This window comes from Salvelinus alpinus, chromosome 6 (assembly GCF_045679555.1).
Source record: "Salvelinus alpinus chromosome 6, SLU_Salpinus.1, whole genome shotgun sequence".
NCBI lineage: Eukaryota > Metazoa > Chordata > Actinopteri > Salmoniformes > Salmonidae > Salvelinus > Salvelinus alpinus.
This window is the reverse complement of record NC_092091.1, coordinates 5,053,828-5,072,977: the sequence shown is the minus strand read 5'-3', so window position 1 is coordinate 5,072,977 and position 19,150 is coordinate 5,053,828. Positions and strand designations below refer to the sequence as shown.

The following is a 19,150-nucleotide window of genomic DNA, read 5'->3' as shown; positions in this document are numbered from 1 at the left end:
GTCTTGTCCATTCTCCCTCTGAATGGCACACATACACAATCCATGTCTCAGTTGTCTCAAGGCTTAAAAATCCTTCTTTAACCTGTCTCCTCCCCTTCATCTACACCGATTGAAGTGGATTTAGCAAATTAACATTTTCTTGTAAAACAATTAGCATAATACGGTCTCTTACAAAATAATGTACGTTAGTTATTGTTATTAACAGGGATGCTAACTGCTGAAGGCCCAAAAAGGGTGAGAGACATTTTTGGGGATATAAAAAACACAGATCATCTGTGTAAAATGCAAGATACTTTACCTCTTTTCAGAATGAAGTTGTCCTAATAACATTTGACTACCGATGTGATACCAAGCAAAGCATCACCATACCATAGGGTTTGCCCCGCCCCCCCAGGACGCCTGTTCCTACACATTTGTCCTGCTTGGATGGGGGGGGGGGGGGGGGTCAGTATCTGGTATTTGTGTAGCAGTGTGATGTTATTCCACTAGATTATGCACCAAGTTGCACACAAGGATCAGTTCAAATAGACCAGGTCAAGAGGGGATGTTAATAATTTATAAATAATTATTATTATTCAGAGATTGCGTTTTATTTCATTACAGCTGCATAGCTAATGTTATTTCTTTTTGTGTGCAAACAGTTTTTCATATCTATATTGTAAATACACTCGATAGTAAAAGTTTTGTATATTTTAGTTTGGTCCATCGTGGGGTATCTGTGTTACCATACCCTCCTAATGTTCTCTCTCCCTCACCTTCAGCTAGCTCCTGTTCTCTCTCCCTGACCTTCAGCTAGCTCCTATTGTTCTCTCTCCCTGACCTTCAGCTAGCTCCTATTGTTCTCTCTCCCTGACCTTCAGCTAGCTCCTATTGTTCTCTCTCCCTGACCTTCAGCTAGCTCCTATTGTTCTCTCTCCCTGACCTTCAGCTAGCTCCTATTGTTCTCTCTCCCCGACCTTCAGCTAGCTCATATTGTTCTCTCTCCCTGACCTTCAGCTAGCTCCTATTGTTCTCTCTCCCTGACCTTCAGCTAGCTCCTATTGTTCTCTCTCCCTGACCTTCCGCTAGCTCCTATTGTTCTCTCTCCCTGACCTTCAGCTAGCTCATATTGTTCTCTCTCCCTGACCTTCAGCTAGCTCCTATTGTTCTCTCTCCCTGACCTTCAGCTAGCTCCTATTGTTCTCTCTCCCTGACCTTCAGCTAGCTCCTGTTGTTCTCTCTCCCTGACCTTCAGCTAGCTCCTATTGTTCTCTCTCCCTGACCTTCAGCTAGCTCCTGTTGTTCTCTCTCCCTGACCTTCAGCTAGCTCCTATTGTTTCCTCTCCCTGACCTTCAGCTAGCTCCTATTGTTCTCTCTCCCTGATCTTCAACTAGCTCCTATTGTTCTCTCTCCCTGACCTTCAGTTAGCTCCTATTGTTCTCTCTCCCTGACCTTCAGCTAGCTCCTATTGTTCTCTCTCCCTGACCTTCAGCTAGCTCCTATTGTTCTCTCTCCATGACCTTCAGCTAGCTCCTGTTCTCTCTCCCTGACCTTCAGTTAGCTCCTATTGTTCTCTCTCCCTGACCTTCAACTAGCTCCTATTGTTCTCTCTCCCTGACCTTCAGCTAGCTCCTATTGTTCTCTCTCCCTGACCTTCAGCTAGCTCCTATTGTTCTCTCTCCCTGACCTTCAGCTAGCTCCTATTGTTCTCTCTCCCTGACCTTCAGCTAGCTCATATTGTTCTCTCTCCCTGACCTTCAGCTAGCTCCTATTGTTCTCTCTCCCTGACCTTCAGCTAGCTCATATTGTTCTCTCTTGCCCGACCTTCAGCTAGCTCCTGTTCTCTCTCCCTGACCTTCAGCTAGCTCATATTGTTCTCTCTCCCTGACCTTCAACTAGCTCCTATTGTTCTCTCTCCCTGATCTTCAGCTAGCTCCTATTGTTCTCTCTCCCTGACCTTCAGCTAGCTCCTATTGTTCTCTCTCCCTGATCTTCAGCTAGCTCCTATTGTTCTCTCTCCCTGACCTTCAGCTAGCTCCTATTGTTCTCTCTCCCTGATCTTCAGCTAGCTCCTATTCTCTCTTGCCTGACCCTCAGCTAGCGAGGTATGTTGTCCTTTGCTCTGCTATTGTTCAATATAAAACCCTGGAAATGTTACACAATGTGCTGTTATGGTTGCATAAGTTTTGTTAAATATTTATATTGTACATATTCTATGTTAAAACATTTTTAAATCAAGCTCGCTAGCTAGGGTACCTATTGTAACTTGTGGGTACTTGGGACAGTGTTAGAGTGAGTTCCCATGTGCGCAGGTGCCTGAGAGCTGTGACTGAGCCAAGGGCTAACATCTTGTATGTTGTCTCTTCGTGAGCAGGTATGCATTTAATTTTTTTTTCAGAATGATGTTGTATATCATTTTACTTGTATTGTTGTGTGCTGTTGTTGTGCAATGAATGTGTGGACGCAGCACCTGTTATTTATTTTTTGGTTGCTCCTTCAGTTAGCGAGGTGCCTGAGAGCTGCGACAAGGGCTAACATCATGTACGTTGTCTGTTGGTGCGCAGGACAAATAAAAATCCATCAAGCAGACCTCCAGTTGTGGCATTAAATGACACAACGCAGAACGAAGCACGTGTCACCGATGTGAAATGGCTAGCTAGTTAGCGGTGGTGCGCGCTAATAGCGTTTCAAAATCGGGGACGTCACTCGCTCTGAGACCTTGAAGTAGTTGTTCCCCTTGCTCTGCAAGGGCCGCGGCTTTTGTGGCGCGATGGGTAACGATGCTTCGTGGGTGTCAGTTGTTGATGTGGTTCGAGCCCAGGTAGGGGCGAGGTGAGGGACGGAAGCTATACTGTTACACACGCAACATGAGTCCATGGACCCATCCTGCCTGTGACGGTGGTCAGGTCACACGTTAGGTCCCTTTGATACCAATTTAGCAATGAACAACACCTTGTAGAATCCATGAAGATAGACCTAATAAACTGTCTGGGGAGTGTAAACACATAATGACCTGCATGGGGAAAACACACCTTATATGAAACCATCTGTAGCCTACTTTACACACAGCCTACACTCTCCCTCACAGACACACACCCTCTCTCTCACTCACTCACTCTCACAGATCACTTTCTCTCGCTCGCACACCTCTCTCGCTCACACACACACACAGTGACACCCAGAGAACATTAGCGCTGTAGCTCTTATTGCGGGACTCAAACAACTGAATTGAGCCACATTTATTGTCAACCTACTATGTGTATTCAACACTATTCCAGAGGAAAAACAATACTGCGTGGATGTTTTGGGGTCTGATACCTCTGAGGACGTTTGGAAAACATATATTGGGTATTGAGTAGACTGATACCCCATTTCATTGCTTCACATTCCAATCTTGTTTAGCATAATCTAGTCTAAAGATGGCATGATGTCACAAATGTTAACCTTCTGCATCACTTTCAAAGAGGTACTTTTATTTTGAAGGCAAACCGCAAATTTCTCTATTGTGCCTAATCCTTATTGTGGCTCGCTTCACAACACATAACCCGGTCCGGTCGAGCGTCACTAGCCAGATGAAGCTAGCTGGCTGCTTATAACGTTAGCTTTGGGCAACAGGGTTAAGTAGCTGGCTAGCTATTTATTTTCATGAAGTGAAGTTCAATTTCAATAGGCGAACAACAAGTGTCTACCTAGCTAATACTTACTCACAAGGACACCTAAATCATTGATAAGAATAATGAAAACGACTGCAGTTTCTACTGGTCACTGTTTTCAGGCTGGTTGTATTGGTGCTAGCTAGGTACCAAGCTAACGCTAGCTAGCCCAGGAAGGAGCGGTCAGGCAAATAATGCCTTATAAAATAACCCGGTATTGTAAACACATCGTTCGTGGCCGGTGTTCGCTTGTTAGCAGACTTTTTTTGTACATCTTTGACAGTGCTACTGATAGTAGTGGTGGCACTTGGCTGCAAATTCAGAACACACAACATTCTATAAAATAACTGTGTTATTTAACGTGTCAAATTAAAAACGCTTATTTAACGAGTCAAATGGTGTTATTTGACATTTATCTTTTTTTTGAACACGCAAAGCCACAAAAACTGCGTTCCATACTTACTCAGTAACAGCTTCCTCACTGCCTGAGTCACAGAGAAATGCCATGACGGCCAAAGTGCATTTTAGAAATAGCCCTCAAATAAACCTGCAACCCGTATGTGACCAATACATTTTTACCTGAAAACATAGTTTTTCAAAGTAGTCCCTATTCGGAAAAACATCTGACATGGCAACCCTACAGACGGCTCTGTGTGACATCACGCACTCAATAAGGCTCAACCAATCAGCCGACGGGGTTCTATTTCGAATTTGCCACCCGCCTTTCTACCGAAGGACATTTTGTTCAAGGGACATGAGTAACACATTCTCCGCCTGTGTGATGTAGGATGTGAAATCTGACACCATTTGAAGCTGGTATGTCCCTCATTCCATTTAATTTGCTCTTCCGACTGGGAATCGATGGTTAAATAAATACATTTTTTTTTTAAACTATCAACTTTTGACTGAACCTTACGTCACAGCCAATGACAAAAGCACACGCCTGTAATCCTGATATCATAGCGCCTACGGGAGAGTGGTTTCGTCACTTTCAGAGATCGATTTATAGCCAACTTCATCAAAGTAATCTAAAATAATTAATAGATTTGAAAGAAAAAAAACAAAACACTGTCGTAGACGGACAAGATTAATGTGAGATGAAAAGTGTGTTCCTATCGCGTTCAGGAAGCTAGAGTTCAGTGTTCACAGTGGTGGAGGCTAGAGTTCAGTGTTCACAGTGGTGGAGGCTAGAGTTCAGTGTTCACAGTGGTGGAGGCTAGAGTTCAGTGTTCACAGTGGTGGAGGCTAGAGTTCAGTGTTCACAGTGGTGGAGGCTAGAGTTCAGTGTTCACAGTGGTGGAGGCTAGAGCTCAGTGTTCACAGTGGTGGAGGCTAGAGTTCAGTGTTCACAGTGGTGGAGGCTAGAGTTCAGTGTTCACAGTGGTGGAGGCTAGAGTTCAGTGTTCACAGTGGTGGAGGCTAGAGTTCAGTGTTCACAGTGGTGGAGGCTAGAGTTCAGTGTTCACAGTGGTGGAGGCTAGAATTCAGTGTTCACAGTGGTGGAGGCTAGAGCTCAGTGTTCACAGTGGTGGAGGCTAGAGTTCAGTGTTCACAGTGGTGGAGGCTAGAGTTCAGTGTTCACAGTGGTGGAGGCTAGAGTTCAGTGTTCACAGTGGTGGAGGCTAGAGTTCAGTGTTCACAGTGGTGGAGGCTAGAGTTCAGTGTTCACAGTGGTGGAGGCTAGAGTTCAGTGTTCACAGTGGTGGAGGCTAGAGTTCAGTGTTCACAGTGGTGGAGGCTAGAGCTCAGTGTTCACAGTGGTGGAGGCTAGAGCTCAGTGTTCACAGTGGTGGAGGCTAGAGTTCAGTGTTCACAGTGGTGGAGGCTAGAGTTCAGTGTTCACAGTGGTGGAGGCTAGAGTTCAGTGTTCACAGTGGTGGAGGCTAGAGTTCACAGTGGTGGGGGAAGATGTTTTTAAATCAAGAGAGACCTTCAGAAAATATACGTTTTCTCTAACACTTAAAATTCAAAATGTAGGTGGTGGGCCAATGCTGAAAAAGGAGAAGTTCATTGAACCAAGTTTGCACCTGTGGAACGGTCGTTAAGACACTAACAGCTTACAGACAGTAGGCAATTAAGGTCATAGTTATGAAAACTTAGGACACTAAAGAGGCCTTTCTACTGACTCTGAAAAACACCAAAAGAAAGATGCCCAGGGTCCCTGCTCATCTGCGTGAACATGCCTTAGGTATGCTGCAAGGAGGCATGAGGACTGCAGATGTGGCCAGGGCAGTAAATTGCAATGTCCGTACTGTGAGACGCCTAAAACAGGGAGACAGGACGGACAGCTGATCGTCCTTGCAGTGGCAGATCACATGTAAAAACACCTGCACAGGATCGGTATGTCCAAACATCACACCTGCAGTACAGGTACAGGATGGCAACAACAACTGCCCGAGTTACACCAGGAATGCACAATCTCTCCATCAGTGCTCAGACAGTCCGCAGTAGGCTGAGAGAGGCTGGACTGAGGGCTTGTAGGCCTGTTGTAAGGCAGGTCCTCACCAGACAGAGAGGCTGGACTGAGGGCTTGTAGGCCTGTTGTAAGGCAGGTCCTCACCAGACAGAGAGGCTGGACTGAGGGTTTGTAGGCCTGTTGTAAGGCAGGTCCTCACCAGACAGAGAGGCTGGACTGAGGGCTTGTAGGCCTGTTGTAAGGCAGGTCCTCACCAGACAGAGAGGCTGGACTGAGGGCTTGTAGGCCTGTTGTAAGGCAGATCCTCACCAGACATCACCGGCAACAACGTCACCTATGGGCACAAACCCACCGTCGCTGGACCAGACAGGACTGGCAAAAAGTGCTCTTCACTGACGAGTCGCGGTTTTGTCTCACCAGAGGTGATGGTCGGATTCGCGCTCATCTGCGAAGGAATGAGCGTTACACCGAGACCTGTACTCTGGAGCGGGATTGATTTGGAGGTGGAGGGTCCGTCATGGTCTGGGGCGGTGTGTCACAGTATCATCAGACTGAGCTTGTTGTCATTGCAGGCAATCTCAACGCTGTGCGTTACAGGGAAGACATCCTCCTCCCTCATGTGGTACCCTTCCTGCAGGCTCATCCTGACATGACCCTCCAGCATGACAATGCCACCAGCCATACTGCTCGTTCTGTGTGTGATTTCCTGCAAGACAGGAATGTCAGTGTTCTGCCATGGCCAGCGAAGAGCCCGGATCTCAATCCCATTGAGCACGTCTGGGACCTGTTGGATCGGAGGGTGAGGGCTAGGGCCATTCCCCACAGAAATGTCCGGGAACTTGCAGGTGCCTTGGTGGAAGAGTGGGGTAACATCTCACAGCAAGAACTGGCAAATCTGGTGCAGTCCATGAGGAGGAGATGCACTGCAGTACTTAATGCAGCTGGTGGCCACACCAGATACTGACTGTTACTTTTGACCTGGACCCCCCCTTTGTTCAGGGACACATTATTCAATTTCTATTAGTCACATGTCTGTGGAACTTGTTCAGTTTATGTCTCAGTTGTTGAATCTTATGTTCATACAAATATTTACACGTTACGTTTGCTGAAAATAAACGCAGTTGACAGTGAGAGGACGTTTTTTGTTGTTGAGTTTACATAATTATCAAAAAGCCGTTGCAATTGATATGCATTGGGAGCTCAATTAAATATTTAAATAAAGTCTAAATGCTATCAAAAATTTATTCTCAAGGAACCTGAGTTGAGGCAGTCTGGACTTCAGGAAGTTAGTTTTGTGTTAATAGTTTAAGTTCTAGAGCGAGGGGAATAAATAGAATACTACTACTACTAATAATAATAAAGTAAGAAATCTAAAGTTGTGCGTTGCCTTTAGCTACCTAATGATTTCCTAAACACAGCGATGCAAATATAAATAAATATAAACGCAGCCTTAAACCCCATATCAGTCATACTGTGTCCTCCACGCAGCCTTAAACCCCATATCAGACATACTGTGTTCTCCACGCAGCCTTGAAAACCCCATATCAGACATACTGTGGTGTTCCCCACGCAGCCTTAAACCCCATATCAGACATACTGTGGTGTTCTCCACGCAGCCTTGAAAACCCCATATCAGACATACTGTGGTGTTCTCCACGCAGCCTTGAAAACCCCATATCAGACATACTGTGGTGTTCTCCACGCAGCCTTGAAAACCCCATCAGACATACTGTGGTGTTCTCCACGCAGCCTTGAAAACCCCATATCAGTCATACTGTGTTCTCCACGCAGCCTTAAACCCCATATCAGACATACTGTGGTGTCCCCCACGCAGCCTTAAACCCCATATCAGTCATACTGTGTTCTACACGCAGCCTTAAACCCCATATCAGACATACTGTGGTGTTCTCCACGCAGCCTTAAACCCCATATCAGTCATACTGTGGTGTCCTCCACGCAGCCTTGAAAACCCCATATCAGACATACTGTGGTGTTCTCCACGCAGCCTTAAACCCCATATCAGTCATACTGTGGTGTCCTCCACGCAGCCTTAAAAACCGCATATCAGACATACTGTGTTCTACACGCAGCCTTAAACCCCATATCAGACATACTGTGTTCTCCACGCAGCCTTAAACCCCATATCAGTCATACTGTGGTGTCCTCCACGCAGCCTTAAAAACCGCATATCAGACATACTGTGTTCTACACGCAGCCTTAAACCCCATATCAGACATACTGTGGTGTCCCCCACGCAGCCTTGAAAACCCCATATCAGACATACTGTGGTGTCCCCCACGCAGCCTTAAAAACCGCATATCAGACATACTGTGTTCTACACGCAGCCTTAAACCCCATATCAGACATACTGTGTTCTCCACGCAGCCTTAAACCCCATATCAGTCATACTGTGGTGTCCTCCACGCAGCCTTAAAAACCGCATATCAGACATACTGTGTTCTACACGCAGCCTTAAACCCCATATCAGTCATACTGTGGTGTCCCCCACGCAGCCTTAAACCCCATATCAGTCATACTGTGGTGTCCTCCACGCAGCCTTAAACCCCATATCAGTTATACTGTGGTGTCCCCCACGCAGCCTTAAACCCCATATCAGACATACTGTGTTCTACACGCAGCCTTAAACCCCATATCAGACATACTGTGTTCTCCACGCAGCCTTAAACCCCATATCAGTCATACTGTGGTGTCCTCCACGCAGCCTTAAAAACCGCATATCAGACATACTGTGTCCTCCACGCAGCCTTAAACCCCATATCAGTTATACTGTGGTGTCCCCCACGCAGCCTTAAACCCCATATCAGTCATACTGTGGTGTCCTCCACGCAGCCTTAAACCCCATATCAGACATACTGTGGTGTCCCCCACGCAGCCTTAAACCCCATATCAGACATACTGTGGTGTCCTCCACGCAGCCTTAAACCCCATATCAGTCATACTGTGGTGTCCCCCGTGGGGATAGTCGGTATACGGGGCCAATATGTAACATTATAAAAATCAATGTTGTGGGAAGGTAATGTCATTACCAATCCATTACGTGGGGGGTTGTCGTGGTTACGTAACATGTTTGCTGTGTGTTTTTGGCACCATTCGTTTCAACATAAAATATCTGAAGAATCAAATCCAGGCCTCGCCAAGCTCCTATTTCAGAAACCGTAAAAGACATCAAAACGTGATGTATATTCCATCATACGGCTACCTAAAAAAAAGAAATCCGAGAAGCATTCAAGAACAGAATAACTCCTGGAAAAGGACCTTGATTCAACCCCCTCAAAACCCCCTTTTAACAGACGTACACGATTTGACTGTATAGCTATGTTTTTGCGAAGAGGCCATAGCATAATGTCACTAGGTTGTCGTCGTCTTGTATCGGTTAAATGTACAGTATCAGTCAAAAGTTTGGACGCACCTACTCATTAAAAAAGGGTTTTTCTTTTGTTTTTACTATTTTCTACATTGTAGAATAATAGTGAAGACGTCAAAACTATGAAATAACACATATGGAATCATGTAGTAATAAAAAATAATAAAAAGTGTTAAACAAATCAAAATATATTTCATTTCAGATTCTTCAAAGTAGCCACCCTTTGCCTTGACAGTTTTGCACACTTTTAGCATTCTCTTAACCAGCTTCATGAGGTAGTCACCTGGAATGGGTTTCAATTAACAGGTGTGCCTTGTTAAGTTAATTTGTGGAATTTCTTTCCTTCCTTAATGCGTTTCAGCCAATCAGTTGTGTTGTGACCAGGTAGGGGTGGTATACAGAAGATAGCCCTGTTTGGTAAAATACCAAGTCCATATTATGGCAACAACAGCTCAAATAAGCAAAGAGAAACAACAGTCCATCATTACTTTAAGACATGAAGGTCAGTCAATGCGGAAAATTTCAAGAACTTTGAAAGTTTCTTCAAGTGCAGTCGCAAAAACCATCAAGCGCTATGATGAAACTGGCTCTCATGAGGCCCGCCACAGGAAAGGAAGACAGAGTTACCTCTGCTGCAGAGGATAAGTTCATTAGAGTTACCAGCCTCAGATTACAGCCCAAATAAATGCTTCAAATTTCAAGTAACAGACACATCTGAACATCAACTGTTCAGAGGAGACTGCGTGAATCAGGCCTTCATGGTCGAATTGCTGCATAGAAACCACTACTAAAGGACACCAATAAGAAGAAGAGACTTGCTTGGGCCAAGAAACACGAGCAATGGACATTAGACTGTCCTTTGGTCTGATGAGTCCAAATTTGAGATTTTTGGTTCCTACCGCCGTGTCTTTGTGAGATGCAGAGTAGGTGAATTGATTATCTCTGCATGTGTGGTTCCCACCGTGAAGCATGGCGGAGGAGGTGTGATGTTGTGGGTGTGCTTTGATGGTCTGTGATTTTATTTAGAATTAAAAAGGCACACTTAACCAGCATGGTTACCACAGCATTCTGCAGTGATACGCCATCCCATCTGGTTTGTGCTTAGTCCCACTATCATTTGTTTTTCAACAGGACAATGACCCAACACACCTCCAGACTGTGTAAGGGCTATTTGACCAAGAAGGAGAGTGATGGAGTGCTGCATCAGATGACCTGACCTCCACAATCACCTGACCTCAACCCAATTGAGATGGTTTGGGATGAGTTGGACCACAGAGTGAAGGAAAAGCATATGTGGGAACTCCTTCAAGACTGTTGGAAACGCATTCCAGGTGAAGCTGGTTGAGAGAATGCCAAGAGTGTGCAATGCTGTCATCAAGGCAAAGGGTGGCTACTTTTTAGAATCTCAAATATATTTTGATTTGTTTAACACGGTTTTGGTTACTAAATGATTCCATATGTATTATTTCGTAGTTTTGATGTCATCACTATTATTCTACAAATGTAGAAAATAGTAAAAATGAAGAAAAACCCTTTAATGAGTAGGTGTGTCCAAATATTTCACTGCTACTGAATACAATTATCAATAGCACAGTAGAATAGCCCTTGATCATGACTCAGTTCAATTACATTTAGCCTTGAGTCCTCAACAACCGGATATTCTGGTTTTCATCAGACATCTTAACTCCTCCTCCACATTTACTGGATTGGTTGAACAGTGCAGAAGAGAACCTACACATTTACTGGATTGGTTGAACAGTGCAGAAGAGAACCTACACATTTACTGGATTGGTTGAACAGTGCAGAAGAGAACCTCCAACAGTTTTTTTTCTTCTCGTCAAGACCAGTATGTAGGGGGGGGGGGATCTAGTGTCAGACCAGTACGTAGGGGGATCTAGTTTCCGACCAGTACGTAGGGGGATCTAGTTTCAGATCAGTATGTAGAGGTAGTTTTTGCCCCAGGTGTTTCTCTTACGTTAGGTTACACGGGAAGGGAAGAGAGGGGTGTACCAGAACTTACACGGGAAGGGAAGAGAGGGGTGTACCAGAACTTACACGGGAAGGGAAGAGAGGGGTGTACCAGAACTTACACGGGAAGGGAAGAGAGGGGTGTACCAGAACTTACACGGGAAGGGAAGAGAGGGGTGTACCAGAACTTACACGGGAAGGGAAGAGAGGGGTGTACCAGAACTTACACGGGAAGGGAAGAGAGGGGTGTACCAGAACTTACACGGGAAGGGAAGAGAGGGGTGTACCAGAACTTACACGGGAAGGGAAGAGAGGGGTGTACCAGAACTTACACGGGAAGGGAAGAGAGGGGTGTACCAGAACTTACACGGGAAGGGAAGAGAGGGGTGTACCAGAACTTACACGGGAAGGGAAGAGAGGGGTGTACCAGAACTTACACGGGAAGGGAAGAGAGGGGTGTACCAGAACTTACACGGGAAGGGAAGAGAGGGGTGTACCAGAACTTACACGGGAAGGGAAGAGAGGGGTGTACCAGAACTTACACGGGAAGGGAAGAGAGGGGTGTACCAGAACTTACACGGGAAGGGAAGAGAGGGGTGTACCAGAACTTACACGGGAAGGGAAGAGAGGGGTGTACCAGAACTTACACGGGAAGGGAAGAGAGGGGTGTACCAGAACTTACACGGGAAGGGAAGAGAGGGGTGTACCAGAACTTACACGGGAAGGGAAGAGAGGGGTGTACCAGAACTTACACGGGAAGGGAAGAGAGGGGTGTACCAGAACTTACACGGGAAGGGAAGAGAGGGGTGTACCAGAACTTACACGGGAAGGGAAGAGAGGGGTGTACCAGAACTTACACGGGAAGGGAAGAGAGGGGTGTACCAGAACTTACACGGGAAGGGAAGAGAGGGGTGTACCAGAACTTACACGGGAAGGGAAGAGAGGGGTGTACCAGAACTTACACGGGAAGGGAAGAGAGGGGTGTACCAGAACTTACACGGGAAGGGAAGAGAGGGGTGTACCAGAACTTACACGGGAAGGGAAGAGAGGGGTGTACCAGAACTTACACGGGAAGGGAAGAGAGGGGTGTACCAGAACTTACACGGGAAGGGAAGAGAGGGGTGTACCAGAACTTACACGGGAAGGGAAGAGAGGGGTGTACCAGAACTTACACGGGAAGGGAAGAGAGGGGTGTACCAGAACTTACACGGGAAGGGAAGAGAGGGGTGTACCAGAACTTACACGGGAAGGGAAGAGAGGGGTGTACCAGAACTTACACGGGAAGGGAAGAGAGGGGTGTACCAGAACTTACACGGGAAGGGAAGAGAGGGGTGTACCAGAACTTACACGGGAAGGGAAGAGAGGGGTGTACCAGAACTTACACGGGAAGGGAAGAGAGGGGTGTACCAGAACTTACACGGGAAGGGAAGAGAGGGGTGTACCAGAACTTACACGGGAAGGGAAGAGAGGGGTGTACCAGAACTTACACGGGAAGGGAAGAGAGGGGTGGACCAGAACTTACACGGGAAGGGAAGAGAGGGGTGGACCAGAACTTACACGGGAAGGGAAGAGAGGGGTGGACCAGAACTTACACGGGAAGGGAAGAGAGGGGTGGACCAGAACTTACACGGGAAGGGAAGAGAGGGGTGGACCAGAACTTACACGGGAAGGGAAGAGAGGGGTGGACCAGAACTTACACGGGAAGGGAAGAGAGGGGTGGACCAGAACTTACACGGGAAGGGAAGAGAGGGGTCGACCAGAACTTACACGGGAAGGGAAGAGAGGGGTCGACCAGAACTTACACGGGAAGGGAAGAGAGGGGTCGACCAGAACTTACACGGGAAGGGAAGAGAGGGGTCGACCAGAACTTACACGGGAAGGGAAGAGAGGGGTCTACCAGAACTTACACGGGAAGGGAAGAGAGGGGACGACCAGAACTTACACGGGAAGGGAAGAGAGGGGTCTACCAGAACTTACACGGGAAGGGAAGAGAGGGGACGACCAGAACTTACACGGGAAGGGAAGAGAGGGGTCTACCAGAACTTACACGGGAAGGGAAGAGAGGGGTCTACCAGAACTTACACGGGAAGGGAAGAGAGGGGTCGACCAGAACTTACACGGGAAGGGAAGAGGGGTCGACCAGAACTTACACGGGAAGGGAAGAGAGGGGTCGACCAGAACTTACACGGGAAGGGAAGAGAGGGGTCGACCAGAACTTACACGGGAAGGGAAGAGAGGGGTCGACCAGAACTTACACGGGAAGGGAAGAGAGGGGTCGACCAGAACTTACACGGGAAGGGAAGAGAGGGGTCGACCAGAACTTACACGGGAAGGGAAGAGAGGGGTCGACCATAACTTACACGGGAAGGGAAGAGAGGGGTCGACCATAACTTACACGGGAAGGGAAGAGAGGGGTCTACCAGAACTTACACGGGAAGGAAAGAGAGGGGTCTACCAGAACTTACACGGGAAGGGAAGAGAGGGGTCTACCAGAACTTACACGGGAAGGGAAGAGAGGGGTCTACCAGAACTTACACGGGAAGGGAAGAGAGGGGTCTACCAGAACTTACACGGGAAGGGAAGAGAGGGGTCTACCAGAACTTACACGGGAAGGGAAGAGAGGGGTCTACCAGAACTTACACGGGAAGAGAGGGGTCTACCATAACTTACACGGGAAGGGAAGAGAGGGGTCTACCAGAACTTACACGGGAAGGGAAGAGAGGGGTCTACCAGAACTTACACGGGAAGGGAAGAGAGGGGACTAATAATTTAGGACGGCATAATAGAAGCGGCGACTTCAGGAGCAAACCTCACCATGGTCCATTCCACGGGGCCAATCTGAGCCAAGCTCTCCTGTGCTCTCCTGGTTCCACATCCAGCGTAGTTGCTAAACGGACACCGTGAAAATATAAAATCAGAGCCAGCACGGCATGGTTCAGGATGACCCTATAGCGCGAATCAGGCTTACAATGGCGCCGTCGGGTATTCAACAGTCCCATTGAGCAACAAGGACAACTCTTCAGACCCACGAGGACACAGCAGGGTCATTACAGATTCACTGTGGTGACAGAACACGAGAGACAGAGGCTGCGAGACAGAGAGAGATGTCGTAAAAAGGACGTCACGCCGCTTGCTTTAGAGAGAGAGAGTACCACTTCTTCCCGATCCGGCTCACATGGCGCCTCAAACCCCAGGACCACCGCCTCACAAAACACGTGATCCGTGGTCCCGAAGGGTCGTAGTACCCAGTCGTGTTACAGAAAAGCCCGTTTAAAAAAAGAATGAGAAAATCGGCAACACGACTTGGAGACACTTCAGTCTAAGGAGTGAGAGTTACAGACCCCATCTGCTACATGCTAAGCTAAGCATTTAAAAAGTCTGTTTCATTCAACAACAAAAAATTACGTTTGTGAATAGTGAGAAAGAACGAGTCGAAGATGCACCGTGCATGAAAAGGTAAGTGCTTTCATTTAATATAAAAAAGACACCATAATAATAAACTGAATTGAAATCATATCATGTCTTCCTTGTCCCCCCAAAATGTACACATGGCAGCTATTTTAACACTATTTAACCAGAAAATACAGCATGGGTATTTCTTACGTTAAAACAACTAAAGGATGGACTCGGCAGGAAATAAAGGTTTCCTCAGCTAAATAGAGATGAGAGAGGAGCACAAACCAGAGAAATCACACTAGTGGATCGATTACCAGCCCGTGTATAGCCTGGGTGCCAGTCAGTTCGTGCCATCATTCCACTCCTCAACCACAGTAGTGGATCGATAACCAGCCCGTGTATAGCCTGGGTGCCAGTCAGTTCGTGCCATCATTCCACTCCTCAACCACAGTAGTAGATCTATAACCAGCCCGTGTATAGCCTGGGTGCCAGTCAGTTCGTGCCATCATTCCACTCCTCAACCACAGTAGTAGATCTATAACCAGCCCGTGTATAGCCTGGGTGCCAGTCAGTTCGTGCCATCATTCCACTCCTCAACCACAGTAGTAGATCTATAACCAGCCCGTGTATAGCCTGGGTGCCAGTCAGTTCGTGCCATCATTCCACTCCTCAACCACAGTAGTAGATCTATAACCAGCCCGTGTATAGCCTGGGTGCCAGTCAGTTCGTGCCATCATTCCACTCCTCAACCACAGTAGTGGATCTATAACCAGCCCGTGTATAGCCTGGGTGCCAGTCAGTTCGTGCCATCATTCCACTCCTCAACCACAGTAGTGGATCGATAACCAGCCCGTGTATAGCCTGGGTGCCAGTCAGTTCGTGCCATCATTCCACTCCTCAACCACAGTAGTAGATCTATAACCAGCCCGTGTATAGCCTGGGTGCCAGTCAGTTCGTGCCATCATTCCACTCCTCAACCACAGTAGTAGATCTATAACCAGCCCGTGTATAGCCTGGGTGCCAGTCAGTTCGTGCCATCATTCCACTCCTCAACCACAGTAGTAGATCTATAACCAGCCCGTGTATAGCCTGGGTGCCAGTCAGTTCGTGCCATCATTCCACTCCTCAACCACAGTAGTAGATCTATAACCAGCCCGTGTATAGCCTGGGTGCCAGTCAGTTCGTGCCATCATTCCACTCCTCAACCACAGTAGTGGATCTATAACCAGCCCGTGTATAGCCTGGGTGCCAGTCAGTTCGTGCCATCATTCCACTCCTCAACCACAGTAGTAGATCTATAACCAGCCCGTGTATAGCCTGGGTGCCAGTCAGTTCGTGCCATCATTCCACTCCTCGCCACTTATTGTTCGGTCATGACGAGGAGTGGAATGATGGCACAAACAGCCTGGTACCCAGGCTAGCCTGTGTAATCCTAGCGACAACAATAACATGTAGCGGGGTGGGGCGGGGAGAAGAAGAATTGCTTTTAAAAAACAGCACACGTTGATCTAACATAACTTAAAAGCATCATAAATAATACCTTGAAAATAATTAAATACAATATTATTTGACCACAGAATGAATGTTTGAAAGAAAATATAATCTACAGTGATGACGAAAAAAAACAAAAAAAACGGGACAGATTCTCTTTTTTTGCGCCGGAGCAGTAAAAACACGTTTTGAGACAGAAATAATGCCGTTGACGGGGAAATAAAACAGTAAAAAACAAACAAAGTACAAAAAGGGAATATAATCATCAAAAATGGGGAGAACGTGAAGAGGCCGTTTAAAAAGCTCCAGTATCCGCAGGAAAAAAAAAAACAATCAATTGAAGTTACTCATCATCATCAGGATTCTGTTTACAGTAACATTTAAAATAGATATTTTTCCCCCTCTCTGTACATAGCACTGTTTCTTTCCCTTTTGTTTTCTATTTACAAAAACCATCCTCCGGTTTCCATTTTCACCCTCCAGTTGTTTTTCCCCAGTTCTGTACGGATAGATCCCCCCCCCGTCCCCGTCCCTTCAGTCTAGTGAGATCACGTCTGGTATGGAGCCGTATATGACTACAGCATTGGACCTGCTGTCCCTCTCTCTCAAACTACTTGACGACACCAGACTGGAGCTGCTACCGCTGTTGCTGCCCCCATTGGCTGCTGCCAGGGCGCTGCTCCCACCCCCGGGGGTCCCTGGTTGGTCCAGGAACATCTGGGAGGAGCTATAGGGCAGGAAGCGGTTCAGGAGCAAGTCGTGGTCATCGGAGGCCGAGGCCGCCGCCGCTGCTGCCATCACCATGTTGTAATGCTACAGACAGGAAGCAGAGAGGAGAGAGGGGTGTCAAATAAATCACATTCATTTATAAAGACAATTTTTTACATCAACAGTTACAGTAACGTGGGCCGGACCCCGACGAGCAGAAGCGACGTGGGCCGGACCCCGACGAGCAGAAGCGACGTGGGCCGGACCCCGACGAGCAGAAGCGACGTGGGCCGGACCCCGACGAGCAGAAGCGACGTGGGCCGGACCCCGACGAGCAGAAGCGACGTGGGCCGGACCCCGACGAGCAGAAGCGACGTGGGCCGGACCCCGACGAGCAGAAGCGACGTGGGCCGGACCCCGACGAGCAGAAGTCATTACCTGATGGTTCTCTATTCTGTGAAGTCATTACCTGATGGTTCTCTATTCTGTGAAGTCATTACCTGATGGTTCTCTATTCTGTGAAGTCATTACCTGATGGTTCTCTATTCTGTGAAGTCATTACCTGATGGTTCTCTATTCTGTGAAGTCATTACCTGATGGTTCTCTATTCTGTGAAGTCATTACCTGTTGGTTCTATTCTGTGAAGTCATTACCTGATGGTTCTGTTCTGTGAAGTCATTACCTGTTGGTTCTATTCTGTGAAGTCATTACCTGTTGGTTCTATTCTGTGAAGTCATTACCTGTTGGTTCTATTCTGTGAAGTCATTACCTGTTGGTTCTATTCTGTGAAGTCATTACCTGTTGGTTCTATTCTGTGAAGTCATTACCTGTTGGTTCTATTCTGTGAAGTCATTACCTGATGGTTCTGTTCTGTGAAGTCATTACCTGTTGGTTCTATTCTGTGAAGTCATTACCTGTTGGTTCTATTCTGTGAAGTCATTACCTGTTGGTTCTATTCTGTGAAGTCATTACCTGTTGGTTCTATTCTGTGAAGTCATTACCTGTTGGTTCTATTCTGTGAAGTCATTACCTGTTGGTTGTCTCCCTGGAGGAATGAGAAGAAGTTGAGGTCCAGGTCGTTGGGGGTGTGGTAGTAGTGGCTGTAGTCCTGTATGAGGGGGGGAGGAGGAGGGATATAGCTGGTCTCAACAGGAGGCATGCTGGGAGCTCTGGCCACCGGAGATACCTGGCCGTGGAGGTTCAACACGCTGTAGGGAGAAGACGACGATGAAGATTACGTATCGAACAAAATGTCTAAACGGAAATTAGTGTTCTCTCAAATGTATCCCGACTCCTCAAAACACACATCTAAAACAGGGCTATGGAACAGTTCGAGGGGGTTTAGCAGGACATGACATCAGAGGTGACGTACCCCTTGCTGATAGGCGGCGAGGCAGGAGACAGGGAGGAGGAGGAGGGACAGGGTCTCTTGAGAGGAGGCTCATCGTCGAGATCGTCGTCTGAAGAGCTGTCCAGAGTCAGATCGATCACCACCACCTTATTGGTACTGCTATGGGACGAGCTGTTCCTGTGGTGCTCCGATTCCACGGTCCGACACGACTCTACAAGAGGGTGAATCCTTGTGTCAATCCATCTATAATAACACAGAAGACTGTATGCATGCATTGAGTGCTACGAAACTTAAAAGTGGTTTCAAACTAGGGCAGCGGTCCTCAAAAACCCGTTTCCCGGATAGCCAACCAGTACGGAATTTGGACTATCCCAGAGCTAGCACACCCTGATTCAACGAATCATCAAGCCCTTGACGAAGGTGAATCGGGTGACCTCATTAGGACATCGTTGTGAAAGATCTGGGGAGGTGGTTTGGGAACTACTGCACGAGAGGATTAAGTTGGACACGTACCGTCATCGCCGTTGAATGAAGCAGAAACCTCTGTGACCTCCTTCTTTAATCTCATGGGATACCAGTTCCCGTCCTCTTTAAACTGGATCTCATCACAGTCCTCACAGCTGTTTAGGATCTCCATGAACAACCTGCAGGAACACAGGGAGGAGGAGGAGGAGGAGGAGGGAGGAGGGGGAGGGGGAGGAGGGGGAGGAGGGGGGGTTAGAATCAGGTGCTACTGTACTGGATATGTATTGGATGATAGCATAAAGACATGAGTTTGTAGTTTTCCCCTGTCAGAGAGACG

General features: G+C 47.3%; 1 protein-coding gene across 1 annotated transcript in view; it reads right to left on the bottom strand.

The window, feature by feature from the left end:
- Positions 1-16,220: 16,220 nt before the first annotated feature.
- Positions 16,221-19,150, bottom strand: part of LOC139578029 (E3 SUMO-protein ligase PIAS1-like) — a 40,470-nt gene continuing 37,540 nt past the window's right edge. Inside the window, exons 10-13 of the mRNA XM_071405170.1 lie at positions 18,862-18,992; positions 18,370-18,559; positions 18,028-18,205; positions 16,221-17,102 (exon numbers count right to left, since the gene is read on the bottom strand). Coding sequence (XP_071261271.1) covers positions 16,824-17,102; positions 18,028-18,205; positions 18,370-18,559; positions 18,862-18,992 — 778 coding nt within the window. The 3' untranslated portion in view covers positions 16,221-16,823. The remainder of the gene's footprint in view (positions 17,103-18,027; positions 18,206-18,369; positions 18,560-18,861; positions 18,993-19,150) is intronic.